This window comes from Schistocerca nitens, chromosome 7, assembly GCF_023898315.1.
Source record: "Schistocerca nitens isolate TAMUIC-IGC-003100 chromosome 7, iqSchNite1.1, whole genome shotgun sequence".
Classification (NCBI taxonomy): Eukaryota; Metazoa; Arthropoda; class Insecta; order Orthoptera; family Acrididae; genus Schistocerca; species Schistocerca nitens.
Genome location: NC_064620.1, coordinates 247,520,682 through 247,543,995, shown reverse-complemented (window position 1 = coordinate 247,543,995; position 23,314 = coordinate 247,520,682). Strand labels below are relative to the sequence as shown.

General features: G+C 43.1%; 1 protein-coding gene across 1 annotated transcript in view; it reads left to right on the top strand.

Annotated features, from left to right (window-relative positions):
- Positions 1–23,314, top strand: part of LOC126195557 (dipeptidyl aminopeptidase-like protein 6) — a gene marked incomplete at its 5' end in the record, with an annotated part of 453,479 nt that overhangs the window by 370,633 nt on the left and 59,532 nt on the right. The window contains one exon of the mRNA XM_049934181.1: positions 9,229–9,518. Coding sequence (XP_049790138.1) covers positions 9,229–9,518 — 290 coding nt within the window. The remainder of the gene's footprint in view (positions 1–9,228; positions 9,519–23,314) is intronic.

Genomic DNA, 23,314 nt, shown 5'->3' with positions numbered 1-23,314 from the left:
TTTCTGCAGTAAGACATTTTTTTATTTTTTCTGTGGTTAAAAACAATTCACACCATAATTGTTACAGTAATAAAATGTTACTTATAGTTACTTGTTTCTCCTGCCAAAATCTGAATTTCCACTTAAATGGTCATATATCAGAGCACGCACGTCCTCTTCATATATTCGCCACTCAATCGTCACACATTCGTTTCGAGATCTTTTGGTTTCCTGATTTTCGCACTTGTATTTAGTTATCCACATTACAAATGACATTTCACTGCTGCTCGGCAAGAGCTTTAGCTTTACCATACGAAAACTCAGGATTTTTGTATTAACACTGTCGTCCATTTAGCGTTTCTTGTCGTGTTTGCGTGCGTAAGCATTACCAACCTACTGTCCGCTCCTTTCTCTTATTCATTTCTTCATTTACTTCGTGTGTCTATTATTTTAAGCAATTAAGTGTTGTGTGGCAGCTGTGCCATAGAGATATTAAGACTTTGAGAGGATGGATTTTTGTGTACTGTGGGAGACGAGAGGGAGAGGAGGAGGGTGGGGGGGTGGGGGGGAGATGGCAGGGTTGAGAATGTTAAATATCAATTCAGGCAGTGTGTAAGAGGTATGGGATAGGTATTCTAGGTGTTCAGACGAATGGATTTTGGTTGAACTGTACTTGCAGCAGACAATGGCTACATCTAAAAACGTGTGAAAACGTGTAGATTGCCAGTGACATTGTTATTTTGACAGAAGAGGGCAAAATACTTGAGAAATGTCAGTATCTTGAAAAGAGCCAGAAAGACAAATCTCAATGATAATAAAAGAGAGGTAGTGAAGAATAGTCAAGTAATACTGTGGCAATTAGATTAGGCAATGAGATGTGAATTGTAGTAGATATTGCTACTTGCACAGCAATATAATTGACGATGTAGAAGTAAATATGATCTAAAATGTACATTGGCAATAACAAAAGAGATTTTTTAAGCGGATAAATATGTTAACATTGAAAATAAAGCTAAGCTTAGAAATGTTTTTTGTTGGCATATGTGAGATGTACAGCTTTACATGGATATCAAACATGGATGATATATAGCACACAGATGAAGTGAATTGAAGCGTATGAAATGTAACATTAAAGAAGGAAAGGTACTTATCGAACAGGGGATAAAATATCTTCGTGGCATAACTTGACTAAAAGAAGGTATAGTTTGACATAACACTTTGAGACGTCGAGGAAAAGGTTGTTTGGTGACTGACGGAAATGAGGGAAGTAAGAACTATAGACGGAGATTAGGGCTTCAATACGGTAAGCTATGCAGATGTGGTGACAGCTGGTTCCTACTACTCCATAGACGAACAACTTCTTCACCTTACCCATCTTATCGCCCATCAACGACATAAAGGAAAATCTAGCATGGTCATCTCCCTTGAGTTCCTTAAAGCTTTTGTCTAAAAGAGAGGTTCTGTAACGCTCTTCAAAATACAAACCTATGCACAACCAATAAACTATGTCTGCCTTATAGCGTCTTTTCCCCACCACCATCATGCATAGTTCACAATCAGCCGCATTTGCTCCTGAATCTATCAACGTACTACTGGTGGGCGTTAAGCCTCCGTTCTGCCTTCCGTCCTTTACATCATCTGCACTGCAGATATGCCTAGAGTTTCACTCCCCCCCCCCCCCCCTCCTTACGTACAGCAATATGCAAGCGACTCTGCCTACCTACTTTTCTCATCACGTCCTCCAACTCGTCGAAGAATCTCTCGAGGTCGAGCGGCATAATACGTAGAAACTTCACGTAAATCCACAGATAAGCCAAGCCACTATCTTTACCCGCACCACTCGGCGTTTCCGTCATCCAGATTTACACATTCTCATCTACGACCAATCTACTCCACTCATTAGTACAGTGAAGTATTTGGTACTGAGCGTTAAAGAAAACTAAATGAAATACACATTTATTTCCTACACATCAAATACCCTGCAACAACCTAATACTACAAACACTGCTAAAATTCCGCATCTGTGGTCTACATCCATCTAAAGTTCTCATCTATAAATCCATCGTCCGCCCTATCCTAATATGCGTCCTAAATTCTAATAGTCCTTTCAAATTCTAGAAAGAAATGCAGTTCATCTACCGTCTGGCATCCACCTACCTTCACCAGATCGCACCCTATACCAGCTCATCCATTTCTCACACATATTGTCTTCTTGGAGTTCCATGAAACTCAATACATTGACCTAAAAAGCGAGTATCGTATCCACTAATCGTCAGTCCAGGTACAATGCTAAGCCATTGCATCCATACCCCGCCTTTAACGCACATCCATGTCTTATCCATCGTCTCAAGCCGGAACTTCAACCAATTCCAACCACCCGACAGTTATATCTGTCGCGAGATACACCCTTCATTCCAACCCTAGTAAGTCTCCCTACACTTCGCCCCATCCTTCCGTTATCTCCCTGTTCCATCCTCCCACTCAGTAACACTTAATGGTTTCCTGTGGTTCCACCCCCATCACTAACATGATCATTTTTATTCATAATAGGTCTCTCCTTTATTCCATATCAGCACCAGTAACATCTCTGATAACGTCTAAACTTTTGAATATATTCATCTAAATTTTTTAATCCTAAAAGTTTTTAAAGTTAATGTATTTCTTATGTATTATGAAATTAAAAGTTGTTTTCGACGTGTGAAAACTTTGGCTGAAGAACTGCTCTATCCACTGCGAGTCCCCCTCCTCTCCCCCCCCCCCCCCCCACCCATGGGGAATTGGAACAATAATAATGAAATAGCCGTCTTCGGCGGCTCACTTGTAGATGTGCGACAGGTATGCAGATGAAATATCGAACATGGAAGACAACGACGACTGGGTACACTCCCGAAATATCTAGTGTTCAGTGCACCTGTAAAATTTCAAGATTCATAGTGAACTGATCGTAATTATGGGTCATCTTTTGAAACCTAAAACCTTCCAGCACTGATCTTTAAGTAGATCATGCCCCCACTCCGCTCCCACCCATACACAAACACACACAAACCATTCCGCACCTCCCATCCAACGATGCACACCACAAATAAATGAAATCTGATTGCCTAACTTAACTTACGACCCATTCTTTCTTGCTTTCTTTCTTTCGCTTACGCCAAAGTCCCGCAGCGATCGCAGGGTCGGAGGGGGTACAACGGATTTGGCAATGTTAGTGTTAGGGATGGTCGGATGCCCTTCCTGCCGCCACCCCGTACCCCCCAGGACGGAATTAGTGTACCCCAACTGTCTGTGTCTAGTGCAAATCGTGAAATAGTGCGGACGTGATTCAACTGTCTGCGACGCGTGTAACTGAGGCGGAACATGGGGACCAGCCCGGTATTCACCCAGCGGGATGTGGAAAACCGCCTAAAAACCACATCCAGTCTGGCTGGCACACTGGTTCAAAATGGTTCAACTGGCTCTGAGCACTATGGGACTTAACATCTGTGGTCATCAGTCCCCTAGAACTTAGAACTACTTAAACCTAACTAACCTAAGGACATCACACACATCCATGCCCGCGGCAGGATTCGAACCTACGACCGTAGCGGTCGCTCGGCTCCAGACTGTAGCGCCTAGAACCGCACGGCCACTCCGGCCGGCCTGTACCATTATTATATTAATTACTTTAGTAACCTTATTACGAGATACTACCTTCAATAAAATTATTATAGCTCATGTTTTCATGCTACACTTTACTAAAATTCTCAGTACCGTTGTAGAAATCTGTTTCATCTGAAACTTTTCTTCCAAGTGACAAAATGGACACATTCGCTAGTTGGGATTGATTCATTGTAGAGCAAAGATAATATTTTATTAGCTTCAGTTTAAAAAAACTTTCCTCGCATGATTCGACTTATTGCATTATAAGTCATGTATAGGGTAATGATTCACCATTTAATAATAAATTGGAGGATTTATTGGGCTGTCCATCTAGTTGCAATGTCCACTCTTGTATCTGTGTCACGTAGATGCCTATGACTCGTTTTTATTTCTTGCAGCACATGCTCCTTATCTAACTGATCGAAAATTTTACAAAACTCTCCAGTGCTACAGCCAGAGAGTATTCGAAGCTTCAAGCATAAATTTTGTTTCAACAATTTGGAAAATTTCGGTGATTTCCTTCATGGCCGTGTATCATTGTGACAGTTCTTGTATTAACTGCTTTATAAGTTGCAACATTGATCGATGAATTTCTTCTTGAACTGACAGTCCAGTTACGAACTAGCTCACACGGCATTGTCATTTCTCTCGTAGGTTAATGTTAATGTCCATACCACTCCAGTTTTAGTACCAAAAGTAACACCCATGATTAAAATTATACACTCCTGGAAATTGAAATAAGAACACCGTGAATTCATTGTCCCAGGAAGGGGAAACTTTATTGACACATTCCTGGGGTCAGATACATCACATGATCACACTGACAGAACCACAGGCACATAGACACAGGCAACAGAGCATGCACAATGTCGGCACTAGTACAGTGTATATCCACCTTTCGCAGCAATGCAGGCTGCTATTCTCCCATGGAGACGATCGTAGAGATGCTGGATGTAGTCCTGTGGAACGGCTTGCCATGCCACTTCCACCTGGCGCCTCAGTTGGACCAGCGTTCGTGCTGGACGTGCAGACCGCGTGAGACGACGCTTCATCCAGTCCCAAACATGCTCAATGGGGGACAGATCCGGAGATCTTGCTGGCCAGGGTAGTTGACTTACACCTTCTAGAGCACGTTGGGTGGCACGGGATACATGCGGACGTGCATTGTCCTGTTGGAACAGCAAGTTCCCTTGCCGGTCTAGGAATGGTAGAACGATGGGTTCGATGACGGTTTGGATGTACCGTGCACTATTCAGTGTCCCCTCGACGATCACCAGTGGTGTACGGCCAGTGTAGGAGATCGCTCCCCACACCATGATGCCGGGTGTTGGCCCTGTGTGCCTCGGTCGTATGCAGTCCTGATTGTGGCGCTCACCTGCACGGCGCCAAACACGCATACGACCATCATTGGCACCAAGGCAGAAGCGACTCTCATCGCTGAAGACGACACGTCTCCATTCGTCCCTCCATTCACGCCTGTCGCGACACCACTGGAGGCGGGCTGCACGATGTTGGGGCGTGAGCGGAAGACGGCCTAGCGGTGTGCGGGACCGTAGCCCAGCTTCATGGAGACGGTTGCGAATGGTCCTCGCCGATACCCCAGGAGCAACAGTGTCCCTAATTTGCTGGGAAGTGGCGGTGCGGTCCCCTACGGCACTGCGTAGGATCCTACGGTCTTGGCGTGCATCCGTGCGTCGCTGCGGTCCGGTCCCAGGTCGACGGGCACGTGCACCTTCCGCCGACCACTGGCGACAACATCGATGTACTGTGGAGACCTCACGCCCCACGTGTTGAGCAATTCGGCGGTACGTCCACCCGGCCTCCCGCATGCCCACTATACGCCCTCGCTCAAAGTCCGTCAACTGCACATACGGTTCACGTCCACGCTGTCGCGGCATGCTACCAGTGTTAAAGACTGCGATGGAGCTCCGTATGCCACGGCAAACTGGCTGACACTGACGGCGGCGGTGCACAAATGCTGCGCAGCTAGCGCCATTGGACGGCCAACACCGCGGTTCCTGGTGTGTCCGCTGTGCCGTGCGTGTGATCATTGCTTGTACAGCCCTCTCGCAGTGTCCGGAGCAAGTATGGTGGGTCTGACACACCGGTGTCAATGTGTTCTTTTTTCCATTTCCAGGAGTGTAGTTCTTTTCCGTCACTAAAAACTCATTAGGGTTCCTTTACTGGCGAGTTCTTTATTCAAAATGATTTTTGGTGACAGTAGATATTGTTGGGCTAAATTTACTGCCTCCAATATCGAGTGCCAAAATGTATGTGGGTCAAAAAGGTGAAGTCAATAACTGGAAGGAGCGAGCTTGTTACAGATCTAGTATAAAGGTCTGCATTGGATGGATCTCGTTTATCTTCCAAAAGGTTCAAAATTGTTTCCTCGTTTTCTATTACTACGTTAACTGAATTGCCACTAGCACTCCAGTAAGTATCAGTCAGTCATTGTAAGTGCCAGAATAGAGCTTTTGGGTTGAATTCTCGAATTTTCCATTGTACTGCCTCATGTACACCCGACATTGGTGCGGCATTGTCATAAACTTGAGTCCTGCGCAATGCCATATCCAGCCGCTCTTTTCCCAGTTGCTGTTCGAATATCTTCTGCTTGTCCTCTGTTGTCTTTCCGGACCCTTAAGAAGGGTTCTCAAACAACGTTGTCTTATATATTCACATATCTAATTACACAGGTCTGAAAAAAATTTTTTTGTCAGCTGCATGACATATTTTTACTGAATTATATATTTTAGAATGCGCTGATTTCAGAAGTGATGTCCATTTTTTCTATCACATAAATTTTTTGTTTTTGCAAATTCAAACACAAAAAATTTGTAAAAGCACTCATTTATTCAAAATTACCAAACATAATATTTTTTTTACAATCAATGAAATATTATTTTGAGAGATATAGTAACAATATTATACCTATTCATGTTTTTTACGAAACCTTTTCTTATTTTCCTTGATACTTCGCCGAGTCCTTTTTCGATTCCCTTCTTTAGTTTCCCACTTAAGCATACAACAGTAGTCACCAAGCATAGTGACATCCCATCTTCCTTGGTACCGTATCTCGATATCACGGACATCCTAGTGAAACCACTCCCCCTTTTCTTAACTGTAAGCTCCCAGGTTTTTGGAAAACTGTCTATGTGGTAGTGTAAAAAATGGACCTTCAAGCTCATCTGGCAGCCTTGAGCTTCGTATGCTTCTAGCATCCGTTGAACAATGGTTTCATAGCCAGGATCTTTAGTATTTCCCAAAATCTTTCGCACTACATCCTTCAACTATACCCAAGGTTCTTTTTCCTTCCCATTCATACTTTCCACAAAGAGGGTGTCGGTTAAAAATTTTCTTACGTCGGGGCCAGTGAAAACTCCCTCTTTCAACTTTGCTTCTGACAGCTTCGAGAATTTTGTAGATAGATACTTAAAACTGCCCCCATCCTTTTGCAGCAATTTTACAAAATGTTTCATCAACCCCAATTTGATATGGAGAGGGGGCGGCAAAACCTTTTCTGCTGGTACCAAAGTAGTATTGATAAAATTTTTTTCTCCAGGTTTTAAAGTTTCTCGGGGTGGCCAATCACTTTGAGTCCATCGCTGTTCTCTGTCTCTACTATCCCACATGCATAAGAAGCATGGGTATTTAGTATAGCTTGCCTGTTGACCCAAAAGCACTGTGAGTATTTTTAAGTCCCCACAAACCATACATTGATGGTCCTGATTTTTTATTTTTTCCAGGATAATGGCCAAATCGTTATAGTTTTCGTCCATATGCACAGAATGTCCCATCGCAAGCTAATCAAATTTATTTCCATTGTGCAATAATACTACTATAAGAGTAGGTTTGGATGAATCAATGAATAGGCGCCATTCAGATGAGTCATACTGCATATCAAAGCAACGCATGAATCCTTCCACATAATTGCAAAAAACTAAATTTCCTTATTTGGGAAAAATTCTTTTTCTCGGTGTCTGCACCATGAAAATAAGGTGCCAGATGATAAAAGGTTTTTATTTTTAATCTGGAACCTAACATTTCGGGTGCATATTTTGAAAGACCTAAATCTCTTACTATATCATTGAGCTCACTTTGAGAAAATAGTTGAGGCCTTTCATCTTCGTCTGAAGAAAAATCTGAGCTTGATTCACCCTGAGGAGGTAATGTAACTTCGTCCTCCAACTCACTCGGTTTTTCATCGAAACTGGAAGGTGGTTGTGGGTAGGTATTTCAGAGCTATGGGGCACTGGACGTATAACTGAGTCAAGGTTAGGATAACTTATGCTTCTTTTGTTTTTGAATTGAATCCCTTTACGTCAACTGCTCAGAAGTAGCAATCAGCCGTATGGATTTTCTGGTCATGCCATATCATAGGAATTCCAAATCGAAATGCGTTTTTCTTACCCTTAAACCACAAACTAAGATCTTCTTCACATCTTCTACACACCTCAGGTGGGGCCCATGTTTATCTTGATCACCAAGTTTTAATTTAAAGTAAGCAAAATAAACATTCCTCACAAAATCACTTATGTTCCTCTGTTGACTTTTAATAGTGTATTCACCACAGATATAAAAAGCTGTTTGGGGAAATAACACAACCTCTTGTAGCCGTGACTAGACAGAAACAACAGCACTGTTCACTTGAATAGCAATATGTCTACTGAGAGTTTCTCTTCATTTCATGCGAGATACAAATCGTCATTTGACTTGTCGCAACACAATAAAACTGAACAATAAGATTGTTTGCATTTGCTTCTGGCGCCCAGGAGTTCACGATGAAACCTGCAAGTGGTAGCAAAGAACAGTTAACATTGTAAATTTTTTTTAATTTAAGTTTATTTTATCAATTATAATTTATATAATTTTTAATAATTATTAAATTAAAATACCACATAGGTTTATTACTAATGAACATAAATACTGCAATATAGATAAAAACCTATGTGAGATAATTTTTTGAATATTTTTCCTGTTTTTGGGAGGTCAAAATCTATAAGAAAATGTTAAAAAATCGTATGCAATTCCTTAGTCGCAGACCTGTGGTATTTGACTCGTTTGGTCAGGATTGTTTTCACCGGGAGAGCTGTCAAAAATTATTCAGTAATACTCGTATTAAGCCTTTTTTATATCTGTAATAACTTTTTCTTAAAATGTTCACCCCAAAAAAGGAAATTAATTCAGTTTTTATCCCTTTTGACAAATAAGAAGGTACTCTCTTGTGTTAACAATCAATACACAGTCTGCAGTTTGGGCTATGGCTGCAAGCGATTCCGGATGTGCTGTTCCGTCGGCACTATTACAGCAAAGTGCCTTAAGCCTGTGTTGGCTCCCATAGGTACCCACCGAGTGAGGTGAAGCGTTGGTTAGCACACTGGACTCGCGTTCGGGAGGACGACGGTTCAAACCCACGTACGGCCGTCCTGATTTAGGTCTCCCGTGATTTCCCTAAATCGCTTCAGGCAAATGCCGGGAAGTTCCCTTTGAAAGGACACGGCCGACTTCCTTCCCCGTCCTTTTCAAATCCAATGGGGTCGATGACCTCGCTGTTTGGTCCCCTCCCGCAAATGAACCGACCAAGCAATTCGCTGGACACCCGGTTGCCGGCAGGTACTACCTGGGCGTGCCCGAGGGCCGGCCGGGCCAGCTGCACCTGTACCGCATCACGTCGGAGGTGCCGGCGGTGGGCGAGGCCATGGGGCTGCCGACGTGCCTCACCTGCCAGCCGGAGACGCCGTCCGAGCACCCGTTCGCCGCCTTCTACGCGTCCATGGCGAGCGGCCGCCAGGTGCACGACGTGCCGCCAGAGCAGGACGACGACGGCGCCGACGCCTGGGACGACGACGGCGCCGAGAGCACCACGCAGACGCCGACGCCCGTCAAGAAGAAGAAGAAGTCGGGTACGCACGCTCTGCTCTCTGACGCCCCCACAGAGCCAGTGACTTTCTTCTTTCGGTGGCAAATGTACTGCAACGCCCCTGCCGTTTTGATCCTGTATTGGGTATAACCTGTTACGATAGTCATTTTTGTTTACCTGTCAGCGCCGAAATTGCGTATCTCGTGAGAGCCATCTGCTGTGCAATTTGAACCTGAGTGACAAAAGTGAGGCTATAAGGACCATCTTTCTTACAAGAAAAAATAAATAAAAAATCTAATGACAGTTAAAGAATTAAATATAAATGTAGTAACAAAATTAAGATGCTAGTTGCTGTATCTGCGATAGCAGAGACAAAACGCGAACCATGTTCCCGAATCTGTTTTTGTGGGGAAAAGACAATGAACTAGACATTGCTGATGTCGAAAAAGTAATCGAAACAAAACACAATTTCAGTGAGAAGCAAAGCACAGATCCCAGTTCGGATTTTCTAACAGAAGTGTAACAAAATAAAACGTTTTCTTCTCAAATATCTCGCTGGCTAATGCTGACCAAAGAAAAGATGTAAACAAAACTACAAGATAGCGGTCAGCACAGTATTACCACAAAGCTCCCCAGGGAAGCCAGACCACCGTTACACGACACTCTAGCGTCGCAGTCCGAAGCTGCTACTCCTGCCGATCCAGAACTACCGCCGGACGAGGCACCTGGATGTTGCGGCTAAGATAGCAGATCCCTACAAGTCCGGACGGCGTGTCATACTGCCTTCTGGCCGGCGGGGAGTCGATTTATAAGGCAGTTTGGCGGCTGGATCTACTGGGACTATTTTCGACCAACTGAGTGGCGTAGGAAAATAGTCTTGTTGATCGCGACCTCTGGCGCTGCTGTCGAACCGCGGTGCTCAGGTAGCGGGCCTTTGAGGCTGTTGGCTGAGACACGAGGCTGTGTTTTCGTCTCCTGCGGCGCAGTAGACATCTGCATCTGCTTTTGTTTCACTAGCTTTGATGAAGGCATCCCGCATCTCTGTTCTGTCATGCGGGATGCCGAAGTCGCAGGCGGACGGCGTGGACGCTGCCTTTCCCCTAAAATCGCTCCAGGCCAGTGCCGTAAAGATTTCTTTGAAAGGCCAATTTCCTCTCCCATCTTTCTCAAATCTGAACTTCTGCTCCGTTTCTAGTGATCTCGTTGTTGACGGGAGTTAAACACTGCTCTTGCTTCGTTTTCAGTGTTCCGCGCCTCAGACAGTGAAAACGGACCCCTAATAGGATCACATTGTTGCCCGTCTGTCTCTTTCTCTGTCTGTCTGTCTGTCTGTCTGTCTGTCTTTCTATCCGACAGTCAAGAATCGTTTATCTCAGGGACCGGTAGACTTATGAAGTTGAAATTTATGTCATCTGCTGAGGTCTTTGGTGCCTTGGCGGTCTAAGAAATTTAAGCCACCAAGTCAGTACCGTCAAAAGATATGGCCATTTATGCCACATATTTTGGTACTTGCAAACTCATCAAATTAAAATAGATAATGAAAAGTTACACAAAAAATTTAAAAACAATCTCGAAAGTCTTGGAACTGCCGGTACCAATATCGATATCGGTAACAGACAAAAATCGTCGAGATTCTCGATTATCGGAATAGATCGATTATCTATACACATAATTATGTTTATAAGGAGCCTTCAGAGCATGAGTCCAGCTCGCACTTGGCCATTAAAAAAATTTGCTTATTTCATTATGGAAACAACTGTTATTTATAGATGGCCACATATTATTCAGCACCTTTTTACCATCATCAGTGGGCACTGTTATTCAGTTCTCAAAATTTGAACATCTTTTAAGTGATAATCATTCTAACAAATTAGCGCCAAAAACTCATTATGTTCTTTCCGTTTGTAATCCTATTTTTCTACGTTGTTAGGTAGTGTAGATCCCTCTCTATAGTACTGTTACTGGTAGCTTGTCAGCTGCAACTAACCTACGTTATTGTGAGTTTTGTTAGCGAGTAAGCATATCGCTTTAGCTATGAACGTAAATTTGTTGAACGAAAATATTTCGTCACCGTATTTTTGCAATTACTTGCAGTTAGTTTTAAAATATCCGTTCTCACCTGTCGTGGAAATACCCACACAAAGACTATAGACTAGTAGCGGAATTTCAGTCGCAAGTTACATTATTCACTTTGCTAATCATAGTATTTGTTAGTGTGAGTCTGGGAGGGGGTCGAGAGGTTCATCAGTTGGACATATTATTTCATTGTTCGATTCCCGGCGGGGTCAGGGATTTTCTCTGCCTCGTGATGACTGGGTGTTGTGTGAGGTCCTTGGGTTAGTTAGGTTTAAGTAGTTCTAAGGTCTAGGGGACTGATGACCATAGATGTTAAGTCCCATAGTGCTCAGAGCCATTTGAACCATTTTTTATTATTTCATTGAAATAACGGTTCCACTAGACAATACTGGAAATTCGGTCATGCAGAACACAACGATATAGAAAAGGAATATAATAACCACAACAGACATAAACTGTTAGTAGTGTAAGTAGGCTGTTTAGGTTTTTTTATTGGTAACGCCACCTCTGTATGAAAATCACTGGCTGTGCTGTGTGCAGTCTGTGGCTGCTTTGCATTGTTGCTGCACCCTTCCACTGACACAGAACAGATTGTTGCACCTTGTTCTCCTTCAAATACTCAAAAGGAATTACTGTATCACACCCAACTTTATGAATAGGCTGTGCCATTTCAACTCCTCCTGCTACATGATGCGGCATTGTCTGTGGGGATTTCAGTGAGTACTGGGACTGCAGACATGTACCTACATAGTCATCAAAAGTCATAATATATGTAAGAGTTCATAACATCCATTCTTACAAATATCAAAACTCCGCCATTTCTCTCCCCACATCCACCACTGCTGGCAGCTCACCTCCAACTGCGCAACGCTACGCGCTGTTAACAGCCCAGCTGCCTAACACTACAATGGCGAGTATTACAACAATGCAAAGCAGCCACAGACTGCACACAGCACAGCCAGTGATTTTCATACAGAGGTGGCGTTACCAATAAAAAAACCTAAACAGCCTACTTACAGTAGGTCTAATTTTGCTAGGAAAATTATTATTTAAAACACATTTGCTTTTTACGGTATTACGTAAAAGTACCCACTCATGGTGACAGAAGGTGCTGAAACATGTTTGGGAAAGTATAAACAATAGTATTCCGCATAATAGGTGGACTTGAAATCCAGTATTGTTTTCCTCCAATCACAACTACTGCTAGAGCTTCAAAAACCATAAGATCGATAAATATAAAATATTTAGGAATCCGTAAATAGCGTCTTTTAATTTATCCTTTGTATCTTTTTTCTACATTAAGATGAAAACAGCGACATTTTTGCATAGAAAGGGGAGGGAGATATGTTGTCACGTCGCCTGCACCCGCAAACACCGTATGTCTTACGTCTCCGGCAGCGACAGGTGTGTATTCAGTACATTCGTACGTTCATCGTTAAAACGCAACCTAGAGGTGCCCTTGCAGGATCCTAGTAATCTTCTAACTTTTCTAAGCAAATTCATTGTTAGCTTCACTCATTCAGTAAGAGAGCGCTGAGATGCAATGTATATAAGAACAAATCACAACAGTTCCGTTGCAAACATTAGTGGGGTATGAACCCATTAGCTTGTTTAGCTTACCTTTTTACATTAAGGTGTATGATGCACGTTAGTTTTTGATACTAAAGGAGGTAGTTTAATTCTATCTTATGTAATTTTTAAGGATTTAAAATTATTTTTAAGGATTTAAAATTTCCGCACTCGATACGCTCGACTGACCACTGATCTGGTAAACGATAACTCAGGTAGGAGAGCACTATGACAACTGTGCAGAGGAGACAAAGTGCGAACAAACACCGGCACTGGTCGGTTGTTGCTGTCCCAGTTCTTGTGTAAACGGTTAGCTGCCAGTCATTTTATTATTCTGATCCAGGTGTACGTGCTAAATAACATCGAAAATTCACTAGATCTGATTTTCTGACGGTTTAAACATTTTTATTTAAAAAGTTTAGTTACTTACGTTGATATTTATGCGCAGTGGGGACTTTTTCCTTTTTTTTTTTTTTGTGCAGCCTAAGTGAATTTCCGCTCTTAAACATTCGGTCTCTATTGCGGGAGAGTACCAGGTCGTCGTGCAATCCTTGCGATGTTTCATGAAAACACAGCAAACAATAAAATAGAGATTAAAGACACATAAAATCGCATAATTCAGCACTATAACGTGAGTTAACGCGGAGAGAATAGGTTAGCTTCCGATGCTGAAAGACGACGGTAGATCCTCCTTCATCCGCGCATGTGCAGTCTTGCAGCATGTTCAGGATTTAAAATTTCCGCACTCGATACGCTCGACTGACCACTGATCTCACTGAGACACTCACCCACTCGCCACATGACTGACGCCTGACTTACAAGCAGGCACATATAGCACACCAACCACAAAGAGTCGATTTTGATCAGAAAATGTGTAAGCTCTACACTAGTTATTTCTACATGACATTTAGCACAACTTCACCTCCCACTCTATAAAAAATGTACGTACTACCAAAACTATGCCCCCCTTTTTTTCTTTATTGTCATTTTTAAACCATTACACGAAAGGTAGGCCGGCAGCGTCAAAACTACGCCGCTCTTCGGCCGCAGATAAGACAATCAGTACATGAAGAGACATCGAAAAACAAAACAAACACGGTGGATAAACAACAGTAGATAGACAAAATTAAAATACATGGAGCCATTCACAGGCGCAGTGTCCGAATAAAAAACGTTCAGCATTGGGACACGAACAGAGACGACAGAACTGACACACGTGAACGATGAAGCACAAAGGATGAAACACTGAATCACTAACACGAAGGCACACACAAACACTGCCGATGATCTCCGGCGCACGAATATTCACTGTTCATGTACAAATCCGGGGACCTGCCAAAGGGAAAAAGGTGGGGGTGGGAGGGAGAGGGGGAGGGTGTAGATGCCAGTGGCAGAGGAGAGGGGAGGGGGAGGAATGAAGGTAGGGGGGCAGGTGAAGCCCGGGGGAAGAGGAGAGAGGGAGGAAGAGTGAAGGAGAGAGGGTGGCCTTGGGAAAAACACAGGGGGAGGAAGGGGAGGATCAAAGTTGGTAGGAGGGGTATACCCCCCAAACTGTTATCCAACTTAAACTCGAATGCTAACCTTTGTTTAACGAGAACCTAATTTGAATTGAACTGTAAGTGGCCTTAATACAACTTGTCTTTATACTAAATGGGCGATTGAACAAAAACGATTGTCTGTCCCTAATCAAAATTTCCATTTACCTTGCGTCTTGACAACACTGTTGTAAATTTCTCGAAAGCACAACAGCAGACAGCAAGCAGGCAGCGGCTGAGCTAGATTTCTACACTGGAGCGCCAAATAAAATTGCTATAGGCATACATATTCAAATACAAAGATATGCAAACAGGCAGAATATGGCGCTGTAGTCGGCAACGCCAATTGAAGACAAGACTCTGGCGCAGTTGTTAGATCGACTACTGCTGCTACAATGGCAGGTTATGAAGATTTAAACTAGATTGAACGTGGTTTTATAGTCAGTGCACGAGAGATGGGACACAGCAAAAAAATGGCTCTGAGCACTATGGGACTTAACATCTCAGGTCATCAGTCCCCTAGAACTTAGAACTACTTAAACCTAACTAACCTAAGGACATCACACACATCCATGTCCGAGGCAGGATTCGAACCTGCGACCGTAGCAGTCGCGCGGCTCCGGACTGAGCGCCTAGAACCGCGAGACCACCGCAGCCGGCTGGGACACAGCATCCCCAAGGTAGCGATGAAGGGCGGTTTTTCCCTTACGACCACTTCAAGAGTGTACCTTGAATTACACGAATCCGGTAAAACATCAAATCTCCGACGTCACTGCGCTGGAAAAAGACCCTGCAAGAACGGGACCAATGACGACTGAAGAGAATCGTTCAACGTGTCAGAAGTGCAACCCTTTCGCATACTGCTGCAGATTTCAATGCTGGACCATCAACAATCGTTAGCGTTCAAACCATACAACGAAACATCATAGATATGGACTTTCGGAGCCGAAGACCCACTTGTGTGCCCTTGATGACTGCACGACACAAAGCTTTACCCCTCGCCTGAGCCCGCCAACACCGACACTGGACTGTTGATGACTGGAAACATGTTGCCTGGTCGGACGAGTCTCGTTTCAAATTGTATCGAGCGTATGGACGTGTACAGGTGTGAAGACAACCTCTTGAATTCATGGACACTGTATGTCAGCAGGGGACGGTTCAAGCTAGTGGAGGCTCTGTAATGGTGTGGGGCGTGGTAGTTGGAGTGATATTGGACCCCTGACACGTCTAGATACGACTATGACCGGTGACACGTACATAAGTAGCCTGTCTGATCACCTGGATCCATGCACGTCCATTGTGCATTGCGACGGACTTGCGCAATTCCAGCAGGGCAATAGGACACCCTACACGTCCATAATTGCTACAGACTGACTGCAGGAACACTCTTCTGAGTTTAAACACTTCCGCTACCCACCAAACTTCCCAGACATGAACATTGTTGAGCATATCTGGAATTACTTGCGATGTGCTGTTGAGAAGAGATCTCTCCCCCCCCCCCCCCCTCGCACTCTTACCTATTTATGGACAGCTCTGCAGAATTCATGTTGTCACTTCCCTCCAGCACTACTTCAAGCATTAGTTGAGCCCATGCCACGTCGTGTGGCGCCACTTCTGCGGGAGCCCTATGCGATATTAGGAAGGTGCACCAGTTTCTTTGGCTCTTTAGTGTACTTCTAAGTAAATACTCAAACTGTTGCATACCACATGGTGTAAAGCGGTAATGCGTAATGATAAACCTTCTTTAAACGGTAAGGAAGGGAATGGAATTACACTCCAGAACAACGAATTTAGAATGAAATATACAGGGTGGTCCATTGATCGTGACCGGGCCAAACATCTCACGAAATAAGCGTCAAACGAAAAACTGCAAAGAACGAAGCTTGTCTAGCTTGAAGGGGGAAAGCAGATGGCGCTATAATTGGCCCGCTAGCTGGCGGTGCCATAGGTCATACGGATATCAACTGCGTTTTTTTAACTAGGAAACCCCATTTATATTACATATTCGTGTAGTACGTAAAGAAATATGAATGTTTTAGTTGGACAACTTTTTTCGCTTTGTGATACATAACGCTGTAACAGTCAAAAACGCGTAAGTACGTGGTATCACTATCATTCCGCCAGTGCGGACGGTATTTGCTACGCAATACATTACCCGTGTTAAAATGGACCGTTAACTAATTGCGAAAAGGTCGATATCGTGTTGATGTATGGCTACTGTGATCAAAATGTCCAACGGGCGTGTGCTATGTATGCTGCTCGGTATCCTGGACGACATCATGCAAGTGTCCGGACTGTTCGCTGGATAGTTACGTTATTTAAGGAGATCGGCAGAATATGCACTACTGGGCAACGGAAAATCCACGATGGCTGCGACAAGTGGAACTTAAGCGACCTTGGCGGGTTAGTGTATGGTGGGGCATTATCGGAGGAAGGATAATTGGCCCCCATTTTATCGATGGCAATCTAAATGGTGCAATACATGCTGATTTCCTACATAATGTTCTATCGATGTTACTACAAGATGTTTCACTGCATGACAGAATGGCGATATACTTTCAACATGAAGGATGTCCGGCACATAGCTCGCGTGCGGTTGGAGCGGTAATGAATAGCATATTTCATGACAGGTGGACTGGTCGTCGAAGCACGTTCACCGGATCTGACGTTCCCGGCTTTCTTTCTGTGGGGAAAGTTGAAGGATATTTGCTATCCTGATCCACCGACAACGCCTGACAACATGCGTCACCGAATTGTCAATGCATGTGCGAACTATTCGCTGTTGAGAGGCATGTCGTTACACGTATTGCCAAATGCATTGAGGTTGATGGACATCATTTTGAGCATTTATTGCATTAATGTAGTATTTGCGGGTAATCACGCTGTAACAGCATGCATTCTCAGAAATGATAAGTTCACAAAGGTACATGTATCACATTGGAACAACCGAAATAAAATGTTCAAACGTACCTACGTTCTGTATTTGAATTTAAAAAACCTACCTGTTACCAACTCTTCGTCTAAATTGGGGAGTCATACGTTCGTGACTATTACAGCGCCAACTATCACAAAGCGTAAAAAGTGGTCCAACTAAAACATTCATATTTCTTTACGTACTACACGTATATGTAATAAAATATGGGGGTTCCTATTTTAAAGAACTCAGTTGATTTACGTTTGACCTATGGCAGCGCCATCTAGCGGGCCAACCATAGCGCCATCTGGTTTCCCCCAACACGCTAGACAAGTTTCCTTCTTTGTAGTTTTTTCGTTTGAAGCTTATTTCGTGAGATATTTGGCCCGACCACGATCAATGGACCACCCTGTTCAAATGGTTCAAATGGCTCTGAGCACTATGGGACTTAACATCTGAGGTCATCAGTCCCCTAGAACTTAGAACTACTTAAACCTAACTAACCTAAGGACATCACACACATCCATGCCCGAGGCAGGATTCGAACCTGCGACCGTAGCGGTCGCGTGGTTCCAGACTGAAGCGCCTAGAACCGCTCGGCCACATCGGCCGGCGGACCACCCTGTATATTCAAAACGACAGAGTAAAGTTTAGCATGATATGCATGCTTAAGTTTGGTCTGAAGAAGACTATGCTTAACGATGTGAACAATTATTTCAAAAGGGTACAATGTTAACAGAGAATTTCTATAAAAAAAACCATACAGGTTAATCAGTTGATATCTTAATGCATGACTCAGGGAAGTGGGGTGGTCTTTCTCTCAGCTCTGGACAAGTTAACTAGCTGACAGTTATGCAAACAAATTAGCTGTGCAGTGCTGCAGTCTTACCTCCAACTTCTTTCTTCTGTCCTTTACACGAGCGGTTCTAGGGGCTAAAGTCTGTAACCGCGCGACCGCTACGGCCGCAGGCTCGAATCCTGCCTCGGGCATGGATGTGTGTGATGTCCTTAGGTTAGTTAGGTTTAAGTAGTTCTAAGTTCTAGGGGACTGATGACCTCTGATGTTAAGTCCCATAGTTCTCAGAGCCATTTGAACCATTTTTTTGTCCTTTACAATAAATCATTTTTGATCTAACAGATACAATTACAAGTCAGCACAGCACTACTGAATACGTCCATCGCCTGCCATATTTCAACTAAGAATGGGTCAGACTGCGCAGATGCAAAGACAGTGCCACATCAGTACCAAAGATTGTTTAACAGTAACATAACTTGTTCTCTCTGTCTCTGAGGTGCACAACTATAACTTACAAAAATCAAGGTGGCATGACCACTTTACAAATGCTCATATAAAACAGACTCGACTCTCACTATTTGCCTCCTTTCCTCCCCTTTATTTTCTGCTTCCCTCCCAACACCTCCAGAACTGCCAGTCACCTCGTCCCTCTCTTTGTTTGCGTTCCTCTAAACATATCCAGTGTATATCTCTCCCTCTTCCCCCCTTTCCATACGCTTACCACTAACGTTCCTCTCACTGTCTCATTGATTATGTCGCGTGAAGAGTGATTTGACATCGCCACCCCCCCCCCCCCACCCCCCCAGCGATACACTCATCTGGATGCGGAAACATGGCTTCGTGGTCGCGAGTATTACTTACTGTGATACACTATTCTGTCAGCAATATAGTTTGTATCTACTGCTTGTGGATGTGTTGTGGTATCTAAAAGTCAATTACAGGACAGCCAAGTGCGTCTTAAGTAGAGCTGCGTTCTACCAAATCTGTGGTTCGGTAGTTTTGTTATAGTACGTAAACGACGTAGTAAATGGTAGGACTACCGTTAGCTTTGGTAGCAATGGCAGGAAAGAAACACAAACGAAAGTGTGGTAGTGAAACTGGGAGCCGACGACTTCTTTCTGTTTTTTGTTCGATTGTTTGTGTGTTTACTTGTTCACACCTAGTTAGATCCGCAAATCTATCAGTGTGAGTCCATTACGTATTTTATATCATTCAAAAGAAGCATGCATTTTATAAGTAATAAAAATCAATTGATCATGTAATTTCTGCGCTCTTGTGTAGCCAAAGCATTACTTTTGATACAAGAACAGTTTGCACAAACATAAAGAATCTGTGCAGTTATAGTTGTCATCTTGTACTCAGTAGAACGTTCTTCATCTTTATGAAAGGCAAGAGTTTCGTGTTATTATTGACAAACAGGGAAGTTGTTTATGAACAACAGATACATGTTTTATATAAGTCGACGAAGTTTGTTTTTCTTTTTTCTTTATTTTCCCTTTTCTTGAAGAAATTGTGTTTTCTAGCGCTGAATGGTAAAACTGAATCTTGTTTTTATTTTTACTACAACATCCCTCTGTTTCGCTCTAAAAATCAACAAATTTCGAATAAAACCTGAATTAAGCCCTGAAAATTTCAATTTTTCTCTAAATATTGTTAATTTTTTGGTAACAGACAGGAGGATAACTATGTAGAACAAAAGCGTTCCGTAGGTTGTGCGGCGCTTTACATATACTCACTCAAATTGTAGACGGTTCACCTCTTCTTGTTTCACGGGGAATCTAGTAAGACATTTACCGCCTACGCAAACAAAGTGGTCTAGACGGGGTAACGCCCGACAGGTATGCAACACATTTAACGTACAGGTAAGACGGTTACGATCTTACCCAACCAATGCTACAATAAAACTATTATCGCCGTAGTGTAGCCCACAGCGGTTTTACAACTCTAGTCTTAAGTATCTGGGTTTCTGTTACGGTAAAAATAACCTCGTCCTCAAGTTGCCCTCATTAGCAATGAGGTTCTTTCTCATATGGTAGACTTGTACATGCGAAGTGCTTCCAACTTCTTCTGTGTTGGAGTACTTCACACACTCCTCAAAAGGTTTAGACCCTGTCAGACAAGAATTATAGTTTACATACGAGCAGGTTTTTTCAGTATCACTATACATCCATGACTGGCCCTTTTGCTTCAGGCTACCTTTATTATTGAACAGGCTTATGCTGTATTTACAGTCAAGCTGTGTGCATTGGATAAACACATAATTTCCCTTCGCGAACCATCTTTTTCATGACAACAAATTACCAGATGTCGTTACCGACGAATCTTTTCGTCCCATTTCACCTTCATAACACTGTACCGTGTAATGAGTTTATGGACAGCGAGAAGTCAGACATTGAGCAACACCATAGGAAACCTAAAACACGGAAAAGTACCCTCCGCTATGCACTGAATACTGCTTTCAGAGTACCTCTGTACACACTGATGACACTGCTACAGAACCGAAAATATTACTGTTGTAATGTAGCACAAAAAATTAAATGTACAAGTGGCGCTTCTTACGTTTGAACCACGATAAATATGTTGCACCCTCGGCGCCCGGGCATTAAAGTGACGTCAATTAACGTCGTCTGATAGACCAATGTAATATATTAGCTGCAGTTGTAATTCATGAATTTGGAAACCTTTAATGTGCATATTGGTAAATATATTTTTTTCTTAGCATTACGTATTCTTCATTTCGGTGTTTATTTATTTTTTAATTGTAATGGAAAATTTGTCATAAGATGACGGAGGAGTATTGAAGTAATACGCTGTACCTTAACGTTCGTTCCATTTTCGAGAAAACAATGATGCGTGGAGCTAACAGTGGTAAGAAAATCTCTCTGTTGTGGGAAGCATAGTCACTTGTCGAAGTGTATGTGACATAGAAGCAGACTGTACCTCTTTTATATTCCACTTATGTGGAAGATATTAAGAGAGTCATATGGTTCGATGGACCTCCGTCACAGTTGCACTTATTATCTGCGTTATGTAACACTCTTACTCTCCCGTTTGAGAAATGAGATCTTGCTCTTCCTGTTTTCCTTCCGCTATTGCCTTCCGGGCGACGTCGTGTGGGTCACAGCTCGAGAGATAACCACAGGAATCCTCGATGCCGCTGTAACAACGTCGCAAGCTCTGGACACACGACCACCTCTGACGTGTATGGCACTCACAGAACTTCGTGAACCCAATAACCGCAACGTCAGCACAGCATTAGAGCCCGTTAGGCCGTGTGCTCGCTCATGCCCGCTTTCGACAGTCGCCTCGTCTCCGGGGAAAGTGCCACCCATCAAAAGTTCAGCATCTGCGTTTCGGCAACCCCCACTTCGCTTATGTGTTACATTTACTGAGCGTTACTCAAACAGTCCGTTGTCCAATCCAGCATGTACACGAGATCAGTTAGCAGTCATATTACAGCCCTTTATACGGATTTATTTTCGAATTCAGACCAGCTTACAACGGGTTTCACCTAATGCTCTTTGCTCCTTTTCACTGCTATCACTGAAACTGTAACAACTTTGTGTTTTCAACGTTATAATGGGCAATCATTGTAACATTTGTCTAGCGTTGTAAACACTAATGTTTTCATTCTCATTACCACAGCAACCTGCCCCTGTTTCACAAGGGCAGCGCTGAGTGTAGTAGGACAGGACGATTTGTTTATAACATGCAGTGATACACTTTCCTCGTGAAACAGTATGTCTACTAGTAAAAACGGTATCAAAATCCCTATAGTACTTCTAGTTCCTCAGATTAGAAATCACATACAGCCAGAAAAACGTGACGAGGGACTTTAATTTATAATATTCTTAGAAATTCAGAAACCTTCTTCGTAAATCAGTTTATCGATTAGTGAAAAAGGTATCAAAAATCCTTAAGGGGCTTCCCTGAGGTTAGCCTTTACACGCAAACAAAAAAATGTACTTCGTAATATATGTAGATTCTAATCAAGGTTCAATGTTCACAGGAGTTGCGGCTGCAGTTAACTGCTTTTCCCGCCAGATATTACCTCTTTCGTAGCTGACCAGTTAGTAGCTCCCATCACACATATGTCATTCTGAACGCCAATTAATTATGGACCAGACAAGAATACATTACTTTACACCTTCATCATTACTATAAACAATAAATTATACACAAAAAAGCCGGCCGGTGTGGCCGTGCGGTTCTAGGCGCTTCAGTCTGGAACCGCGTGACCGCTACGGTCGCAGGTTCGAATCCTGCCTCGGGCATGGATGTGTGTGATGTCCTTAGGTTAGTTAGGTTTAATTAGTTCTATGTTATAGGCGACTGATGACCTCAGAAGTTAATTCGCATAGTGCTCAGAGCCATTTGAACCATTTGAACCATACACACAAACTTTCTTCATGAATCTGTCTATCTATTAGTGAAAACAGTATTAAAATCTCTAGTTCCTGAGATTAGCCGTATCATATAGCCAGCTAAATGCGGCGGAGACATTAATTTATAACATGGTGTAGAAGAAGTATTACGTTCACGCAGTAATATAGCTCTTGTTCTGGTTATCAGCCCTAAAGTTGATTGGATACAGATCTAGATTTCTGCAGTTTGCTAGTTATCCTCCTCATTTCAGCATAGCTGCTGCACATCACCGACATTCAGACTTGTATACTCATTGTAGGCCCGTCTCTGCGTTTCTTTCCTCCCACCAATCCTCAAACTACAGTTTTCAGCAACTACTCGCGTTGTAATACGTACCCACCCAATGTGACTCTTCAAGTCAAAGTATTCTTTATTAGCCACCTTTTCTCCTTGACCCGTTGCAGCACTTCACTGCAGACTCTGTCACCTCATCCGATCTTCAACAGATTCCCCTAACTCCACACATCAACATTTTCGTTCATATGTTTTTTGTCTTCCCCATTGTCCATATTGCTCGCCAATAC